General features: G+C 43.8%; 1 protein-coding gene across 1 annotated transcript in view; it reads right to left on the reverse strand.

The window, feature by feature from the left end:
• The window catches only part of fam184aa (family with sequence similarity 184 member Aa), a 102,282-nt gene that overhangs the window by 66,042 nt on the left and 16,225 nt on the right, over positions 1 to 20,015 (reverse strand). The window contains exons 8-10 of the mRNA XM_063224097.1: positions 18,605 to 18,786; positions 9,313 to 9,498; positions 1,800 to 1,922 (exon numbers count right to left, since the gene is read on the reverse strand). Coding sequence (XP_063080167.1) covers positions 1,800 to 1,922; positions 9,313 to 9,498; positions 18,605 to 18,786 — 491 coding nt within the window. The remainder of the gene's footprint in view (positions 1 to 1,799; positions 1,923 to 9,312; positions 9,499 to 18,604; positions 18,787 to 20,015) is intronic.

Genomic DNA, 20,015 nt, shown 5'->3' on the forward strand with positions numbered 1-20,015 from the left:
AAGCTAAGCTTGGAGATCGATAGAGAAATGGAGGCAACACACAGAGTTTTCAGCTCTACTGCTGACTAAGTATATCGAAGAGTTACTTACTCAAGCCTTAAATAATTCCCACCAGAATGAAATAACACACTGTGTATCGAACATATGCTTCCGACTGTTCCGTGCTGTTCTGTTTTGTATAGCACTTGTTTTGATTTCCAACCCATGCTGACAGGTTGATGGAACAAAAATAAAAATGCACAATGAACAATGGGGAAAGAAAAGCCAGTAAATTAAACTGGAGACATGGGGCATTGCCAGTATTCCGTAGTCTCTTTAAGCCCTCCATAGCTTCGTGTTGCAACTCTTAAAATTCTGAGCTAAATCGCTTGTCCTGTCCAGCATTTCAGAAATGACAGTAAAATTAAAAACTGTAAGAAATGGAAAATATATGAAGACAATCTTGACAGACAAACAAACAAACATTAAAAAAAAACAAATAGTGTTGTATCTCTGTACAGTAGGTAAAGCATTCCATTTTGCAGATGCCTTCTTTGGCGTTTTCTGAACTTTCATCCTTGATCCTTTCATCCTTTTCCTGCCTCCCACCTGTACCTATATTGAAGGCTTGTGCCTAACGCCTAGTCCCCACATGGCAAACTGCCAGGCGTTTTTTGCCGAGCGGAATATCGCGCTGGGGGTGTGGTCACGAATACTCCCATCAAATTCTCCCCGGGGCTAACTACGCTTCTAGAAGTAGTAGAAGTACAAGAAGTAGTCTAATATAAGCTTGTAGCTGCCTGGTTCTGGTAAAATGCTAACATTAGCTTACCAGGGTTGGCTTTAAACATCGAGTGATCAAATGACAATGTTGGGTAACCTATTTGTGTGACATAAGTTCATGGTGCATTTGTACATCAGTCCGTGGTAGTCTTGACATTTATAAGTATTTAGGGTCTTTAAATTAAGCAAAAACGTGATGTTGGAAATCACAGAAATCGCCGCCATGTTTTTCGAATTTTTTTGTAACTCCCGCCCTTGCTACCTTTACGCCCATATGATTGGTTATTGGACCATCTAATTTGCATGATATAGAGAACTCGCCTATATCAAATGCCGCCCCGCGGCGGGATTGCTCTGCCCCTGCGCTGTCAAGTGCGATATCGCCCCCATTTTAAGTCAATGAGAGCGGAGCGGAATTTCGCTGTGTGGGGACTGGCTGTCAGGACTCTCTTGAACTCTAGTCTATTCTATTCAAGAGACAGGAGTGTTCCTTACCTCCTGGTTGGTGATGCATTTTTTGGCGTTGAATTCTATTCTATTCTATTCTATTCTATTCTATTCTGCTCTATTCTACAGATAAGAGTGTTCTAGACCTCCTGTTTAGTGATGCCTAATTTGGTAATAAGTGTTCCAGAATCCCTACCTCCTGGCAATGCCCAGCATTAGCATTTAGTTCAATTCAATTCAATTCAATTCCATTCAATTCTGGAGGTAAGTGTTCTGTACCAGGGCAGTCATGGGTAAGCGGTTAGGGCGTCAGACTTGTATCCCAAAGGTTGCCAGTTCGACTCTCGACCCGACAGGTTGGTGGGGGGGAGTAATTAACCAGTGCTCTCCCCCATCCTCCTCCATGACTGAGGTACGCTGAGCATGGTACCGTCCCGCCGCACTGCTCCCTTGGAACGCCATTGGGAGCTGCCCACCTTGCACGGGTGAGGCATGAATGTAATTTCGTTGTGTGTAGTGTGCAGTGAACACTTGTGTGCTATGGAGTGCTGTGTCACAATGGCAATGGGAGTTTCCCAGTTGGGCTTTACCTCCTGGTTGGCGATGCCCACTTTAGCGCTGAGCTCCTCTCGGAGGTTCTCCAGCTGCTGCTGCAGGTGGTTCCGCTGTTCCTCCAGAGAGAGACGCCGGATCTCATACTGCTGAGCCATGTCCTGCCAGGAACAACACAAACAACCACAAATAAACAACAACAACAACAACAACAGCAACAACAACAACAACAACAACAACAACAACAACACTAAATAAACCACAGATAATAAAAAACTACAAAAGATAAACAAAAGAACAACACCAAATAGACAGCAACACTAAAATACACAGATAGTGAAAAACTACAGCAAATTAACAAAACAGCAAAAACACCAAATAGACAGCAACACTAAATAACCCAGAGATACTGAACGGGAGGCCATGGTAGTAACCCTAAATCTCATACTGTTGTCCCATTTCCTGCCACCACCAATAGTAATAAAGAACACTGGAGTGTGTGGTTATAGCACAGTAGAGCGGTAGCAGTCATGCTCACACCCACAGAGACTTTGCACTGAGGAAACAGACTTTGCACCGAGGAAAGTCCAGGGGGACCTTCTGGGCTTCACAAAGTTAAAAAAAACAAAACATGATCTGAAAAATCTGATTTGTTTGAGTTTGTCATCCTGTGTGCGAGTCCCCCCTGCAAACAGTCCACATCCCAGAGGGAAATTATGAACCATAACTGTACATTATAAGAGATAAGATAACAGCAAATGATCATCATATATCAGTACAGAATCATCAATAAGTGTCAACAATAACAATGCTTCATCAGCACCTGTGGCCTAGGGTTTAGGGATGTGGTCTTCATGTCAGAGGATTGCAGGTTTGAATCCCACCCTCACCTCTTCCTACTCCTCCATCCATGGCTGAACACCTAGTAGTGGAGCTCACGAAGCTGCATGGAACTACTGGTCGGGCAAGAGCCAGGCAATGGCTGAAGTGCCCTTGAGCAAGAAACCTAACCCCACATTGTTCCACGGACTGCAACCAATATCCTGTAAATAACCCTGTATTAAATGTAATGTGATAGACACAGAGGATCAACAATACTAGCACAGGCATAGGCTACCAATAACTGTGCCGCCGTACAGACAGTAATAGAATAAAGAATTGATCAGCATAAGGTTAACAACTACAGTATAGCACAGAGTCTAATTACACTAGGTGTATTACCAACAACAACACAGCCTCAAAAATAACAGTACAGACACTACAATACCAGTGTGGCCAACACCAAACAATAGCTCCCATTAGAGAATAACATCACAGAATCTTCGTAGACACCACAGAATCCCCCTATAACAAAAATGTCCAACATCACATACCGTAGCATATACAGTATACCACTATTGTGTGATAGCATAATCATTAGTACTGCACAAAGTAATAACACAGCACCAACAATAATAACACACAAAAGAACAATCACAGCACATTTGTAATGATAACTACTACACATGAGCAGTGTGATACCAACACAGCAGACAAAATCAACCGTAGCCACACAGCCCTGCTACTGTGATTGATGTCTTCAATCCCCCTGGTTATTATCGATTTCCAATGTGTGACAGGGACTACGGTGGAACTAGGCATTCTGTGCGATTTAGTGCCTCTGGTCTATTGGAAAAATGTCTAGCAAGCAAACGGAAAATAAAACACAGTTTGTTCGGATGCACATGAAACAAGTCGTTGTCAGGGGCAAGCTGGCATAGAGACAGTGTCCATTTTGAAATCCATTGCAGTACGAATTCCAATGTTTTTTTTACAAATCACACCTTGAAGGTATGTTGAAAATCACCTATAAGTCACTGATCGGAAAGAAAACCACACACTGACCATGTTGCGGTAGTTTTTTTGATAGTCTGCAGAATGGTCAGTATACAGAGGTTTTAGAGCTTTTTTTCTGAAATCCACTAGAGTGGAATGGATTGGACAAGACAGGGTGAGCGGATTATCACATGGGAGCTAGGGATTCATGTTTATGACTCAAATACTGATGACACTGCAACACACAGCAGGAGGAGAGAACATATCATATGACGCTGACCCAAACACACAGACACACACAGCCTCTCACACACACACAGCCTCACAGCCTCACACACACACGCACACACACACACACACACACACACGCACACGCACACACACACACACACACACACACACACACACACACACACAACACACACACACACACACACACACACACACACACACACACACACACACACACACACACACACACACACACACACACACACACACACACACACACACACACACACACACAGCAGGAGAGGACAAACATGACAGTGGTCCATACACTGAACTTGTTTCATAGAGATGCCGGCAGTCTGCTATCGACAAAGAAGGAGTGCTTATTGGTTATGTATCTTAGTTTTATTATAGTACTTCTGTGTGCATTTCCTATTTTGTTTCATCTATTGCATTTTGTGCAGCACTTTGGCAAATACTACATGTAATAAAAAGAACACATTTTACAAAATAAATTATATTTTCACTCCCTACTTTACACCCTACCAAAAAAACGAAACAAGAGTCTTTCCCCAAACAGCCAGCAAACACGAATCACCAGAAGCACTACAAAGTGCAAAACACTGATAGCTATCAGAGTTATTCACGGCCAGGAAAATCCATTCCACTGTTGCAGCCAGCCAGCCAGCTAGCTCTGTCCAAACAGCTCTCAATGTTGCAGCTGGCCAGCTCTGTCCAGCTACAGTATGTCTATAGAGAAAAAAGATTTAAAACAAAAAAATACTATTACTACTATACGATACTATATGAGTGGCCCAATTCTCATTTTCCTCCTAGTAACTAAGGCACAAATACTGTAAAATATTCCATGGGTCTGATACCTATAAACATCGTACATGGAATGCATATGATTGCTATGTTGTTCCAGCCAGGCCACACCCTCCTAGTGACACAAGTCAGGACAAAAGCAATGTAAATATTGTTTCTGATCTCCGGAAAAATCGGGAATTCCTTCAGTGTGTCATGGCAAGGGAAGCTGTCTACGACTCACACCCTACGACTCACACCCTCTCCACAGGCGTACCCCAAGGATCAGTGCTGGGACCCCTTCTGTTTGCAATATACACGTCCTCCCTGGGACGTGTCATTCAAACACATGGGTTCTCCTACCACTGCTATGCTGATGACACCCAGATGTACCTGTCGTTCCGTCCAGAGGACACCACGGTTTCGGAACGCATCTCTGCCTGCCTCACCGACTTGTCAACATGGATGAAGGACCACCACCTACAGCTGAACCTGGCCAAGACAGAGCTCCTGGTGATCCCAGCTAAAGAGCCGCTCAGTCACAACATCAACCTCAAGATAGGCTCCACCATCGTGACCCCAAGCAAAGTCGCCAAAAACCTTGGCGTCATGATTGATGATGAGCTGTCATGCTCCAACTACATCAACTCGGTCACCCGGACCTGTCGAATCCAGATGTCCAACGTACGGAATATCAGACCTGTGCTGACACAATATTCTACACAACGACTGGTCCAGGCCACGGTCCTGTCCCGCGTTGACTACTGCAACTCACTCATGACAGGTCTACCTGCTTGTGCGCTAAAGCCTCTGCAGATGATCCAGAATGCGGCGGCACGGTTGATCTTCAATCAACCCAAAAGGACCCATGTTACTCCTCTATTTATTGAGTTGCACTGGTTACCGATCGCCGCCCGGATCAAGCACAAGGCACTGACCCTTGCCTACAAAACCATCACAGGAATGGCCCCAGCTTATCTGAAGGACCTACTAACGCCTTATGTTACTGGAAGAGATCTGCGCTCATCCAGCACAAGCCGTCTGGCTCTGCCATCCAGTCGCTCTAGGTACTCCCAGTCAAGATTGTTCTCCGTTGTGGTTCCCAAGTGGTGGAACAGTCTCCCAGAGGCAGCAAGACTAAGCACCTCTCTTGCAGCCTTCAAGAAACAACTAAAGACATTCCTCTTTCGAGAGAATCTACTAGACTAATGATTGAACTGGCCTTGCCCCAGGGCAGAATCCTGACATTATGTTTAGTTTAGTTTAGTTTGTGAGTGTGTGTTTGTGTGTGTTCTCATTATTTCCTCTTTATTATAAAAAAAAAAAAAAAAAAAAACTAAACCCTCTTTTGTAATTGCACTTGTTCTGTATATCTCCTGTGCACTTTGTATTTGCTTGTGATGTTGGCTTGATTATGTCCTCTTCTGAAAGTCGCTTTGGTTATAAAGCGTCTGCCAAATGCAATGTAATGTAATGTAATGTAATAATGTAATGTAATGTAATTCCACCCACTTTTTCGGACACCAGTAAACCAGTAGCAAACCAAGGGAGGCGGGTCAACCATGCCGTTTGGGAAACGTTAATTATTATGCTCTTGGTCAGACCAAGTCTCGAAGAGATTTGAAAGTCAATGGTGATCAGGCTAATGTTGTACTATGTATATGGTACACTCTACAAAAGTGGCCCATTTATTTTATTTCTACATGTAAGATTTGTATAGCTAGGCTCTGTCCAAACTGCTCTCACTGCGACAGTTATGGTGTTGCTCATTCCAGTGGTCCATGGCAGGTCCACAGACACTATACTGTATGTCTTCCCCCATCAGGGGGGCAGTTTAACACCCATAGGAGAAATACTAGTGGTGTGGATCGGCACCGCCCTCACGATCCGATTCGATCACGATTCGGGAGGTAGTAGATCCGATTCGATTCGATTCTATTAGATCCAATCCGATTCGATTCAATTCTACAATGCATTGCAATGCATTACATTTCTACTGAACGCAAAGCAAATGTTCAGCCATGATGAGGAAATACAAGTAGTCAGATACTGAGCAACAATTTATTGGCTGTTTTCTGTATCAGTCTGTATCAGTCTTGCAATGTTTTGAAGTGTTTTTATTTAATTTAACATTCATTTGACCCCGAAATATCCATGGAAGTAATTGAAACTTAAAAAAATTGCTAGATTGATTCTGGAACTTGCCGGATCTGGATCTGGATCGTCCATGCCCCGGATCGATTCGGATCGCCGAATCGATCATTGTTGACACCACTACCATATACCCGTATAAAACATACAAAATGATTCATACAGTATATGGACATGTTCCCTCATGTATACTGCAAAATATATAAACACTGCACATGGAATGTGTACGAACGATTCTTCATATGGCAAATGCTACAAAAAAACGCCCCACTCATCATTCTCCTCACATAGAAGTAAGGTACACATTCATTTTTCCTATGGGATCAGCAAGCAGCTCTGTCCACACTGCTCTCGCTGAGAGGGTTATAGTATTGCTGATTCCAGTGGCCGTGGCCAGGGCCGGATTAAGATGGCCTGGGGCCCCTAGGCTAACAGGTAGCTGTGGGCCCTCCTGAAAGCCAAATTCCACATCAAATTTACATAGACAGATCCTTGATTACCCACTTGTAATTATGCCAAACATGTCTACCAACAGTACTCAACGAGAGATGTCAAAATTTCTCTCTTTTTGCCATGTTTGGCCAATCAGGGGGGGCCCTGGCAGGTGGGGGCCCCTAGGCTGCAGCCATATCTAGCCTGTGCGGTAATCCGGCCCTGGCCGTGGCCCCCATGGCAGGTCTACAGATACGGTTTGTTTTCTCTTCTCCCATCAGTAGATATCCCAGGGGGCAGTTTAAACAGCATGGCAGATAAAGGGCCCTGGGGTTAATTAGCTTTCCCTTCACGGCACCATCCCCATCACGCTCACACATCTATTAGCATAATTCATCTTCAACACTTAACTAGCCACTATACTATTTGATTAATGTTCGAATCGCGTAGCCTCACTGAACTGTTGGAAAACTGTTGAAATGTTACCAGGGCTGAACTGGGTTTATAAAAAAACAGCTTGAGACTTTATGCCTTCGACTGGTCCCTAAAAATATGAGGGTGGGGCAGCTTTTATACTGTATCCCGATAGGTTCAGGTCCACTGTCTTTACTGAAGACAGACCAATGGGCCGCTATCCCTAAACCGTGAGCCAGTCTATATGAAAAAAACAACCATCAGCATTGGCCCCTGCAGACTGTTGGCCAACCGGGAAATGCCCTGGACACAAGATCACCAGTCCAGACCTGAACATTAGTAACTTTTTGAAACTACTGTTTGTCTGCCTAATGTATGAGGTACAAACTCTATTCTCATTTATCCTAAACCTAATTTTAAATCTATGATCATTCATTATCAAAGCTCATCATCAAACTGGACACATGACGTACTTTTAAAATTCTCCTGCTAGGAGAAGCTTTGTGGTTGGAGTGTCATGTTGGTTGACGGGTTTAAAGGTAGCAAAATAGACAAAATCAAACTTCAGTTCGAGAAATACACCAGAAATTCCCTTGTGTCTCTAGTGCACAAAAGATTAAAAGCATTGCAATTAAGAAGGTTTGAATACAGTCTAGTGAAAAGGGATCTTCTCACACCCTCTATATCAGTGGTTCTTAACCAGGGGTGCGGGCACCCCCTGGGGGTGCGCGGAAATTTGTTTGTGTTGAGGTTGTGACCAAAATTCTGCTAGTGAACATTATAATTATCAAATTAAAACACGTTTTGATCCCCATGTAAAGTCATTGAGGTATTGATTAATGTCTCAAACAAGAATCATTGAAATTAATCACTTAAATCATTCTTTAGTGTCTATGCACGTGTAGAAGTTTGGGTTGGGGGTGCGCGGCTTGTCTTGGGCACAGGTAAGGGGGTGCATTTAGAGCAAAAGGTTAAGAACCACTGCTCTATATAACACAGTGAATCAATGCAATCCCTTTTTGTATTTGGGCACAGTATACTGTTTAATTTTCATTTAGTCTTGATGAACTGTTGAAAAACGTTGAAATATTAAATGTTGCCCTGAGGAAGGTCTTTGAGACCGAAAGCTTGGTGATTAAAAAACAGAAATACACAGTAGCGCCTAATGAGGGTTTTAACTTGTCTTTCACTTCTTCTATTACTTCATACATTTATTCATATTGTCAAGTCAAGTCAAATCACGTTGAGCCATTTTGTATTTGTATAGCATGCATAAACAAAACCACAGCTAATGCCCATACATTAATTAATAACTGGTGTTAAGTATTAATGTACAAGCAATGAATATGCTTCTTTGACAATCCAGTAAAAACAAATATACAACAAAATGGCTCATGGAATCTCAATCCGTCCCTGTATGCAGTGTATGTATAACTATATTAATAACAATAAATAACAATATAGTGATCCTCTGGTACTTCTCCCTCTTGGCAGTGTTATTATTATCGGCTATTGGTTGTTTTTAATTTTGTTATTACTGTATGCAGTGTATGTCTACTGTCTGTACTTACGGCGATCCTCTGGTTCTTCTCTCTCTTGGCAGTGTTTTTATTATTGTTTACAGTATTGTTTGTTGCTGGTTGTTGTTCTTGTTGTTTTTGTTATTACTGTATGCAGTGTATGTCTACTGTCTGTACTCACGGCTATCCGCTGATTCTTCTCCCTCTCTGCGGCGTTGCGTGCGCTCTCCTGCATGGCGATGTGCTTCTCGGTCAGCTGGTCCAGGGCCTGGGCCTGCGTCTCCTTCAGCCGCTGCACCTCCTCCTCGTATTTCTCCTTCACTTGCGCCAGCTCCGACTCGTACTTCTCCTGCTCCTCCGACAGCGTCTGGAGAGGGGGGGAGAGGGGAGGGAGGCGCACACTAGGGGTGTAAATCACAGCCTCCATGACGATACGATTCGACATCAATTTCTTAAGGCAGTGATTCGATTATTTTCGATACTGAAGAATGCCCCATGATACGATACGATTTGATTTGATTTTTTTCCCACTTCTATTATATTATGCTAGGGCATTCGGCAGGGGCCATCGATTCGATTATTTTCAATACTTAGGAATGCCCTACAATATACGATTCGATTCGATCGTCGGCCGATACATGGATGCACAGATACATATGGATTAATATTTACACCCCTAGCGCGCACACGCACACACACACACGCGCCCACACACACACACACACACACACACACACACACACACACACACACACACACACACACACACACACACACACACACACACACACACACACACACACACACACAGTCATACAGTACATACAGTACATACGGGCACACACCCAGTGGACAAAACCATGCACACACTCACACAGACATATACAGACAGACGCACACACGGGCACACAAAGACACATACATACAAACACAGTCAGACACACACAATATGTGCATGGACACACACACACACATACACACACAGAGAGACATACACACTCAGTCACTCACTCACACACTCACACACACACACACACACACACACACACACACACACACACACACACACACACACACACACACACACACACACACACACAGTGACAGACATGTGGTTGATTAGAAGACCAGGTATGACATTTTTTTGCATTTTTAAGTCAAAGCCAATTTTGTACTTAAAAGGAAACACCACATTTCAATGAAAATGGCCCATTTTTCAAATCCATTAATCCACCCTATCAGTCCAGTCCAATCTCCAGATGTGACAGTGGCACTTTGCCTATTACATTACCATAAGTCAATGGATGGGATTAGAGGAGTTAGCATACTCCTGGTCTCACGTAATGTTATCTGACCCAATGATTTATGCTAAGCTAATAGCTGCGGAGCTAATGCCAGATGCGGAGGTCGATAAAATGGATTCCAAAATGGTACAGCTCAACTATTTAACAGCAAGGGAGCTGGAACATGAGCTTACTTCCCTTTCCCTCCAAAAATGTGCTGACTTGCTTTAATCAGCAGCGTAGAGGAAAATACGACAGGAGAGAAAAAGAGGGAGATGGATACGAAGTTCCAAAACGAGAGGATACGAAGATATGCTGTTCAAAGGGACGATGGTGAGAAGCAGGGAGGGAGGGAAGAGAGAGACTGTGTGAGGCAGAAAGGAGGAGACAGGGCCGGTTTTAAGCATAGGCCGGCTAGGCGGTCGCCTAGGGCGCAATGTGAAGAAGGAGCGCCGAAATGGCGCTCTCCGATGCGTAATTTTGCGATATGGAGTTTTTTTTATGAAGTCGCAATCAACAAAGCATGGGAAAAGCGCTCCTCACGGCAAAACGCCCCTCAGCCAATAGTAATATTGCTTTCAACTGTCTCTGGGAAGTCTGTGAACCAATAAACAGACAGTCCTGAGAAAGGGGGCGGGACGAGTGACAGCGTGCCATATATATAGAATTTTGGAGACTCACTCGAGAGACAGAGAGGGCAAGCGCCAACAGCAGTGTTGCTCTGCTGGGTGGAGAATTGTTATGTTCTCATTAAACCAGTCATTGCTAGCCTGATAAACCAGACTAAATGTGGATGTCTAATTTAGTCTGGCCTCGATGCATAATACATCCGAAGATTGTTGATGAAAACAACCTTCCCTCAAAACCCTGCCCGCTTTGATTCAAAACACATCTTTGCATTGTAATTGGTTTGCCAGATTCATGGCATTCTGGCTTCATTGAATCATTATGCGAGGCCAGACCCACCCGTGGACAAAACATTTTGCCGTCCAGCGGGTGGCGCTGGTTCACCAGGCTAAGTCATTGCATGATGCAGGAGTTGCAGAGGGTGTTTTGGAACTATGTGATTTAATCAGCAACCGTTTGTGATAATGGAAAGCCTAATAGTTATGAGGCTACTGTTTGGAATTAGAGGGGAAAAGAGCTTTGCTTTTGATCTGAGAAATCGCTAGTTAGCATGCTAACATTAGCCAAGTATGCCAAGCAATGAAATCCAGTAAAGTAGCTGTTAGTAGCCTACTCACTAACACCCACCTGACATCATAATACTTGCTTAGGTTGACAAGCAATGTAAAGTAAGACTGGTGCCATGTTTAGAACAATTTTAGCTGCCATATCTCCTTCCATCCACTTGAATGAATTACCTGTTTGTTGTAAGCTTAAAAAAAACATTGTTTCCAGACCAGAATGACATAGGCCTACATTAATCATGTAACAGAACCATGCACAGCATGTTTTCATGCTGAGTGATGTAGTATTGCAGACAAGTGAGGCTATTTACTATATTTTGTATATTATGAAATTCAAAAGCGTGACAGCTCTTCTCCCTTTCTCTCACCCTGTCCCTCCAGTTCAAACACATAGATAGCCCCCTTCTCATTCTCCTACTCACAAATGCACCACTATTTCCAGTCCAGAAATTAAATTGGTTTGGAATCATAGACAGCACAAATGTGTAGCTTATTAAAATTGTTATGCTGCCATGCTTTGTGATGCTGTAGGTAGTGTAGATAGGCTATCCAGAACTCAAACTCGCCTAGGGTGCCAAATAAGCCAGAACCGGCCCTGGGAGGAGAGGAGAGAGGGAGAGAGAGGGAGGAGGATAGGCAGAGTGAGAAAGGAAGGAGGAGGAGTGAGGGTCAGAGAGAAGAGAGAGGGTTCATTCTAATACCCTAACTCCCTTGCCTGCTTGTGGCCTCGTGATGACGTCACTGATGACAGAAATGTGCATTCCAATATCTTGCAAAAGCGCAATTCTAATGTCATTTTCTCATTTGCAATCGGGATGATGAATGAAGAATAGTCCCCCAAAAGTTGTTGCTGCTTGGCTGACAGTGGAGGCCACAGAGGCCACATAGGGGGGTATCAGCGAAGCGCGAGGCCAAAAGCACAGTTTGAGGACGGGAATCAGCATATTCGAAAGCATCCAGAGTGTTCAAATGGAAGAAGGAGAGAAGCAGAGGTTTGTGGGGAGGCTGGAGGAGGAAGGAAGGAAGGAAGGAAGGAGGAGAGTGGGAAGAGAGGAGTGAAGGATGGGGCAGAGGGATGAGGCAGACTGAAGAATGGAGGAGGAGAATGAAGGAAGAGTGAGGGAAGGGAGTGAAGAGGGAGATTCACAATGAGGAAGGGAGGAGGAGGAGGAGTGATAGAGGGTTGATGATAGGCAGAGTGGGGAAGGGAAGAGGAGAGGAGTGAAGTAGGAGGGAGGAGAGGCAGAGTGGGGAAGGGAAGAGGAGAGGAGTGAAGTAGGAGGGAGGAGAGGCAGAGTGGGGAAGGGAAGGAAGGAAAGAAGAGTGGGGGAAGGGGTGAGTGGACGCAGTGAGGAAAGGAGTAAAGGAAGTCGGAGATGGATGAGGGGAGGCAGAGACAGAATAGAAGGAAGAGAGGACTGAAGGAGGAGGGATGATGAAAGACAGAGTGGGGAAGGAAGGAAGGAAGTAGTAGAGGAGTGAGGGGAGGTGAGGGAAGGCAGAGTGAGAAAAGAAAGAAAAGAAGGGGGGATGGATGAGGGGAGGCAGTGAGAGAAAAGAAGGAGGAGAGGAAGCAAGGAAAGAAAGAGGAGGGTGGGCAGAGTGAGGAAGGGAGGACGAGAGGAGTGAAGGAGGAGGAATGATGGGAGGCAGAGTGGGTAAAGAAGAAAGGAGGAGAGGAGTGAAGGAGGAGAGTTTAATGAGAGGCAGAGTGGGGAAAGAAGAAAGGAGGAGAGGAGTGAAGGGAGGTGAGCAGAGGCAGAGTGGGGGGTGGTGGACAGAAGAGACACACACCAGCGGGTGGATAAGGATGTGACTGCTGCTGCCGCTGCTGCCAGCTACTGTATTTCTGCGTGGCAGTGCCAAACACAGTAGACTGGCATGGCTTTTGTGACGCATTAAGAATGGAAGCATGAAAAAGCACTTCGAAATGCCTCTCCCCACTGGGCCCATAATGATTTAATAGCAGAGGATTATACATCAGACCGGCAGGGTGTGTGTGTGCGCGTGTGTGCGCGCGCCCCGCGTGTGTGTGCGCGCGCGCGCGCGTGTGTGTGTGTGTGTGTGTGTGTGTGTGTGTGTGTGTGTGTGTGTGTGTGTGTGTGTGTGTGTATGTGTGTGTGTGTGTGTGTGTGTGTGTGTGTGTGTGTGTGTGTGTGTGTGTGTGTGTGTGTGTGTGTGTGTGTGTGTGTGTGTGTGCTTGCGGGTGAACAGGTAAGGACACGCTCCTTTATACATCTAGCCGTGACTATTTCCCACTTCAGAAATGATGAACATTTAATTTATCAACACTAAGAATTAGGTGACTTATGTAATATACAGTGCAGTTGTTTTTATAGCCTTTGTAAGAGGCTACAACTGTGTATAGCAAAGTGTGTGCTTTATGGTGACATTACAAAAATTACAAAAATAACCTAATATACAGTCAATGATCGACTGGTTTGTATAATGTGAAATTCATATAACACTATATACTATAATGGTGTCAACAATGATCGATTCGGCGATGCAATCCAATGCGGGGCATGGACGATCCAGAATCGATCCGGCAAGTTCCAGAATTGATCCGGAATTTTTTTAAAGTTTCAATAACTTCCATGGATATTTCGGGAGCAAATGAATGTTAAATTAAATAAAAGCACTTCAAAACATTGCAAGACTGATACAGACTGATACAGAAAACAACCAATAAATTGTTGCTCAGTATCTGACTATTTGTATTGCCTCATCATGACTGATTAAACATTTGCTTTGCTTTCAGTAGAAATGTAATGCATTGCAATGCATTGTAGAATTGAATCGGATCGTATCGGATCGCATAGAATCGAATCGAATCGCTACCTCCCAAATCGTGATCGTATCGGATCGTGAGGGCAGTGCTAATCCACACCACTAATATACTATATTAACACTACATTAGAGACTACTTGACTTCTTCGCCACCTGCATCTCAACTAAAATGAGCCTAGTCTATTAGTAAGTCTATGAGCATAGTATGATGCCACTAAGTGACCACACAAAATAACACAGTATATACTAAATTTACAGTATAGTTAAGTATTTCAAGTACTGTTTACTAGATACAGCATAATAGAATACGGTACATGGCAATACAGCACGTCTATGCAAATCTGACACTGCAAAAAGGGCTGTTTATATAACTCATACTGTTTAATTAGGACAATATAAATCTAATGACCCATTTTCTTCATTGACCATTACAAACACCTTCTGTGCCATAAAGTCGTTAGCTTTCTTGTATTCTAGACATGTAATAGTAACCTCAGCTGATTACAAAGCAAATCCCACACCAACATCTGTGTAACCCTCTAATGGAGACAGAAGTCACACCGTCCAAAAATGTCAGGTATAAAGGAAAAACTGGTCTGAGACAAGTTTTTGTGGAGATGCTGTGGTGGCTCAGGCTGTAGAGGAGCCTGTTTGGATATCAGAAGGTTTCAGGTTCAAGCCCTGAACGCTCTGCCTGAACGCATCAATGTATCCTTGAGCAAGATACTTAACCCCAAATTGCTCCTGGTGGTAGGGTGGTACCCTGCGTGGCAGCCACCGCCACCGGTGCGTGAATGTGAGTGTGAATGGATGAATGTCAGCCATACAATGTTAAGCGCTTTGAGTCCTCGGAGGAGTGGAAAGCACAATAGAGATCCAGTCCATTTACCATTTTACCAAAAGAAAATTACCGACTTGGTTTAACAAGAGGACATAATGAACGCAAGACATTTATCTAACCACTGTACCAACCACTCAATTTCTCTATCTCAGTATGTCAGTCTACTCTAGTGAGTCATGCGTGGGGTTTTGGTGAGAACGGCATGAGAGTGCGAGTGGGTGTAGTAGGACGCAGCTGCAGCTGAGGCAGCAGCAGGTGCTAAATTATAGACTAGATTTCACAAAAAGCATCTGATGGAGAGAGAGAGAGAGAGAGAGAGAGAGAGAGAGAGAGAGAGAGAGAGAGAGAGAGAGAGAGAGAGAGAGAGAGAGAGAGAGAGAGAGAGAGATGGAAGGTGGGAGATGGAAGAAGAGAGAGGCTGCTGTATGAGCAATGTGGCGTAGTTTGGAGAGAGAGAGAGAGAAAGAAGAGAGAGAGAGAGAGAGAGAGAGAGAGAGAGAGAGAGAGAGAGAGAGAGAGAGAGAGAGAGAGAGAGAGAGAGAAAGACAGAGAGAGAGAGAGCATGTGGTGCTATATGAACAATTTGGCAGTATTACATTTTCAGAGCGTCAGATTGAATTTACAAATACGTCCTTATGAGCATCAGCAACCATAAATTGCACGTGGTGTAGTGTAGTGTGATGAAAAATTAGTAGGCTATTGTCTGTTTCATCTAGCATTAGGATGCAGGAGGTACAGTAGGTGAACACAGGAGGAGAGAGCAGGCTACAGATTTCATTAAAATCATCTCTCTGTTACTATACCCTGTTGTTACCCAGAAAGTACACAGTAATTACATACGGTAACTGTACCGTAAAAGAAAGCGTCATCCAAATTCCCATCAACTATGTTGACATGGCAATTATTGAATGTTGAATATTGACAAGGGTGTATGTGGTATGATGTTACCATAAGTACAAAGACACTGTATACATATGTGGTGTGGTGAGGAGTACACAGATACTATACTGTGGTGTGGTGTGGAGTACAAAGACACTATATATTGTGATGTGGTGTGGATATACTGTATATGGTGTGCAGATGCTTGGCCTACTTTTTTTCTTGGCCTGGATATTCCCACAAGGGACCTGAGGAGATCTTTGTGTTGTAGTGAGATATATACTGTACATACAGTAGTGTGTGCACAGTGTGAGACATGTGGTGTGTCCAATGACTGAATTCACCAAGCTTCCATTCTATTCAGTTAAAAGGATCTGAAGTGTTTTCAGTGGATTATTTTGCAACCGGAAAAAAACAACCACACACAAATAAAAGACCGATTTCCTGGTTTGATTTGCACAGACATGTTAGAACCACCAACTTGACAATGGGGCAAGACATGATATGTGCTGCTGTTGTTGCTGTGCTGGTTCTCTTTCTAGTACACCACCTAGCTCTTGTAGTATAGTGTACAGCAGTGTTTCTCAACAGGGGTGCCGGGGCACCCTGGGGTGCTGCGGGCCCCCCTCAGGGGTGCCGCGGAAATGTGGCTGATAAAGAAATTATGTAATATAATACATATTTGTCTAAATTGATTTGATTGAAGTTAATACTAGTCAGTGGAATCGTTCATCTGCCATTTACACACAATAAAGTAAATATAGGTCGCCCCAGTTCGCTGCAACTTCGAACGTAGGTCGTCTGACGTCCCCAAATGTGTTACCTTTTAAGCTTGTGTGGTATCAGATGCGATGCCATGTTACGGCTTGTTGGTTTGGGGTGCCTTGAAATTTTTCATGAATTGAAAGGGCGCCTCGCCAAAAAAAAGGTTGAGAAACACTGGTGTACAGTCTGGTGTACAGTATAGTACAAGCCATGGCCTATTGGCCTAATGGTTAAGGAGATGGGCTTTAAACCAGAGAGTCTCACGTTAGAATCTCACACTCCAACTCCCTACAACACTCCATGACTGGGGTGCCCTTGAGCAAGGCCCCTAATCCCATAAAGCTGTAACTGTAAAACTGCAACCAATACCTTGTAAATAAGCTGTAAAGTCACTTTGGATTAAAGCGTCAGCTAAGTGTAATATAATATAATATAATATAATATAATATAATATAATATAATATAATATAATATAATCACAGACCTATGGTTGTGAAAAAATAGTGTGGAGCGACCCATGTAAGTGGGGTCTTTGCTGAAATCTACTGGTATATGGGGGGCCTTCCTATGGTTAAAGCGATGGTTCGGAGTAGAATCACCCTAATGCCATTTGAACCGTGACACCCATCCACCTTTACACCCGAAGTGTTTTCTGCCGCAGACTTACATCAACAGAGTTGCCGTGTTATTCGATGTTTATTCCGGATAGCTTGACTCAAGCGCATATGGATACTGGGCACCGTCTCCAAACTTTCCCCACAAAAATAACATGTCATGACACCAAACTTCTACAGTATAACAAATGTGGTTTGTACTCACAAAAAGATGAATTTGAAACTTTGTACTTAGTCCAGGAGTTTATTAGTAACAACACACGAGACGATTAGCTTTTCTGCTGCTAAACATCCGTCAACGTCACTTCCTCCAGCTGGGACTTTGTTGATGGAAACAAATACACGTGAGTCCGGAAGGCGGAAAACTCAAAAAGACAGCTTGCGCTACAACTAGAAATTAACCACTTCGGATTTAAATTTTACCACGTTTAATAAATAGAAGACGATGCCACACTCGTGCATATATCCTGGCTGTGGACTAAAACACAAACCTTACAATAAGTGGACAGTCCCAGCTGGAGGAAGTGACGTCGACGGATGTTTAGCAGCAGAAAAGCTAATCGTCTCGTGTGTTGTTACTAATAAACTCCTGGACTATGTACAAAGTTTCAAATTCATCTTTTTGTGAGTACAAACCACATTTGTTATACTGTAGAAGTTTGGTGTCATGACATGTTATTTTTGTGGGGAAAGTTTGGAGACGGTGCCCAGGATCCATATGCGCTTGAGTCAAGCTATCCGGAATAAACATCGAATAACACGGCAACTCTGTTGATGTAAGCCTGCGGCAGAAAACACTTCGGGTGTAAAGGTGGATGGGTGTCACGGTTCAAATGGCATTAGGGTGATTCTACTCCGAACCATCGCTTTAAGTTTGGGAAGTCCTGGTATATTATGATGTGCAGTAGTGTAGTCTCGTATAGTGTAGCGTAGTATAGTATGGTATAATAGAATACTCTACCTTCTCGAGTGCCTGTATCTGCTGGTGCTGCAGCTCCACTTTGCTTGTGCGGTGGTATAGTGACTAGTGTAATGTAGTATGATATGCAGTAGTGTTGTCTGGTATAGTGTAATGCAGTGTAGCATGGTATGTTACAGTAGAGCACTCTACCTTCTCGAGTGCCTGTATCTGCTGGTGCTGCAGTTCCTCTTGCTTCTTGCTGTGGGCCTGCAGCTGCTCTCTCTCCTGCTCCAGCTCCACGATTCGCTCCCTCAGACGGTTCTGCTCCGTCTCCACGTCCCGCATCGTCGCCTCCAGGCTCATCTGGGTGGCCTGCAGTGACCCAATCTGACCTGTAGGGGGAGGGGGCAGTGGTGTTAGTGTAACCATGCAAACAGACCGCAAGCGTTGTACGTGTGAAAAGCGGCTTTGACTTTGTATGGAAGAGTAAAAAGCTGCAAAAGCATTTCTAGTGCTGAGGGCATCAAAAGCATTAAAATAGTTTGAACTTCAGCTAAAAATATGAAATGAGCTCGGTGCCAGAAGGCATCAGCCTATGTAATGTTCACTTCAGGTTGAATCGTTTGACATGTCAATCGCCCCTGATCTGTGCTTTCCAGGCTGACTGTCCGCATGGTTACGAATACCGACTAGCAGATTTCAACAGTAGAACGTGAGTAAACCTCCCTCCTGAAGACACATACAGATACGATAGTGCTGATCTACTGGCCTAGACCTTGAGATAAGTGGAATCCTGCCTGTGCCTCCCATACCAATCTGAAGTGAGAATTGGAAGGTTGTGAAGGTTGACTTCAAGCCCCGAGTGGCTGAGTGTGCAGGAAGACCTTGGTGACATAGAGCTCCGAAGTCACCCGGAAACATGTAGCAGACTATAGTATTTCTTAGCATTTAGCATTTAAGGATTTTCCGGTTCTCAGCGACGACCGTGGGGAATGGGGATCAGTCTCAAATAAGGTGTGTGTGCAAACACGCGATTAGCGAACCCCCACAAACTGATGAGGGTATTACAAATAGGCTGTATGGATGACATGATTGACCATTTTTGTGTCAAACGCCGATATAAATACGATGTTGCTATCGCATGCTTAACCCGGAAAACTTGCAGGAGGGAGATTTCACGAGCCGTGACCATGGTGACCCACGGCAAACCGCCACAAACCTTCCTAGTAGAAGACTTTGGAAATACTTCTAACTTAGGTTGTTTTTCACTCCTGGTAACACTCTTTTGATAAAATGTAAATAAATGTTTTGCCTCCCATGCGTTGGCTCCCAAACCGTAAAATTACGTTTTTACGTGTTTTTATTGGATTCTGAATCTACACATTCTAATGCATATTCTGTGTGATTTTCGTAATAATGTGATGAACAGAACTGACATAGCCTAGATCAAACACCTACAAAGTCAAAACTGCTACAAAGTCAAAACTCCTACAAAGTCAGGATCTGGATATTTCATCATCTGTGCATTTTATTACACACAGTATTTGAGTTTTATTATAGTAAGTTAAACAACTTCCTGATCACATCACGTCACGTCTCGAGTTACTTCCTTGGGCTGGAG

This window comes from Engraulis encrasicolus, chromosome 19 (assembly GCF_034702125.1).
Source record: "Engraulis encrasicolus isolate BLACKSEA-1 chromosome 19, IST_EnEncr_1.0, whole genome shotgun sequence".
In the NCBI taxonomy this organism is placed as follows: Eukaryota; Metazoa; Chordata; class Actinopteri; order Clupeiformes; family Engraulidae; genus Engraulis; species Engraulis encrasicolus.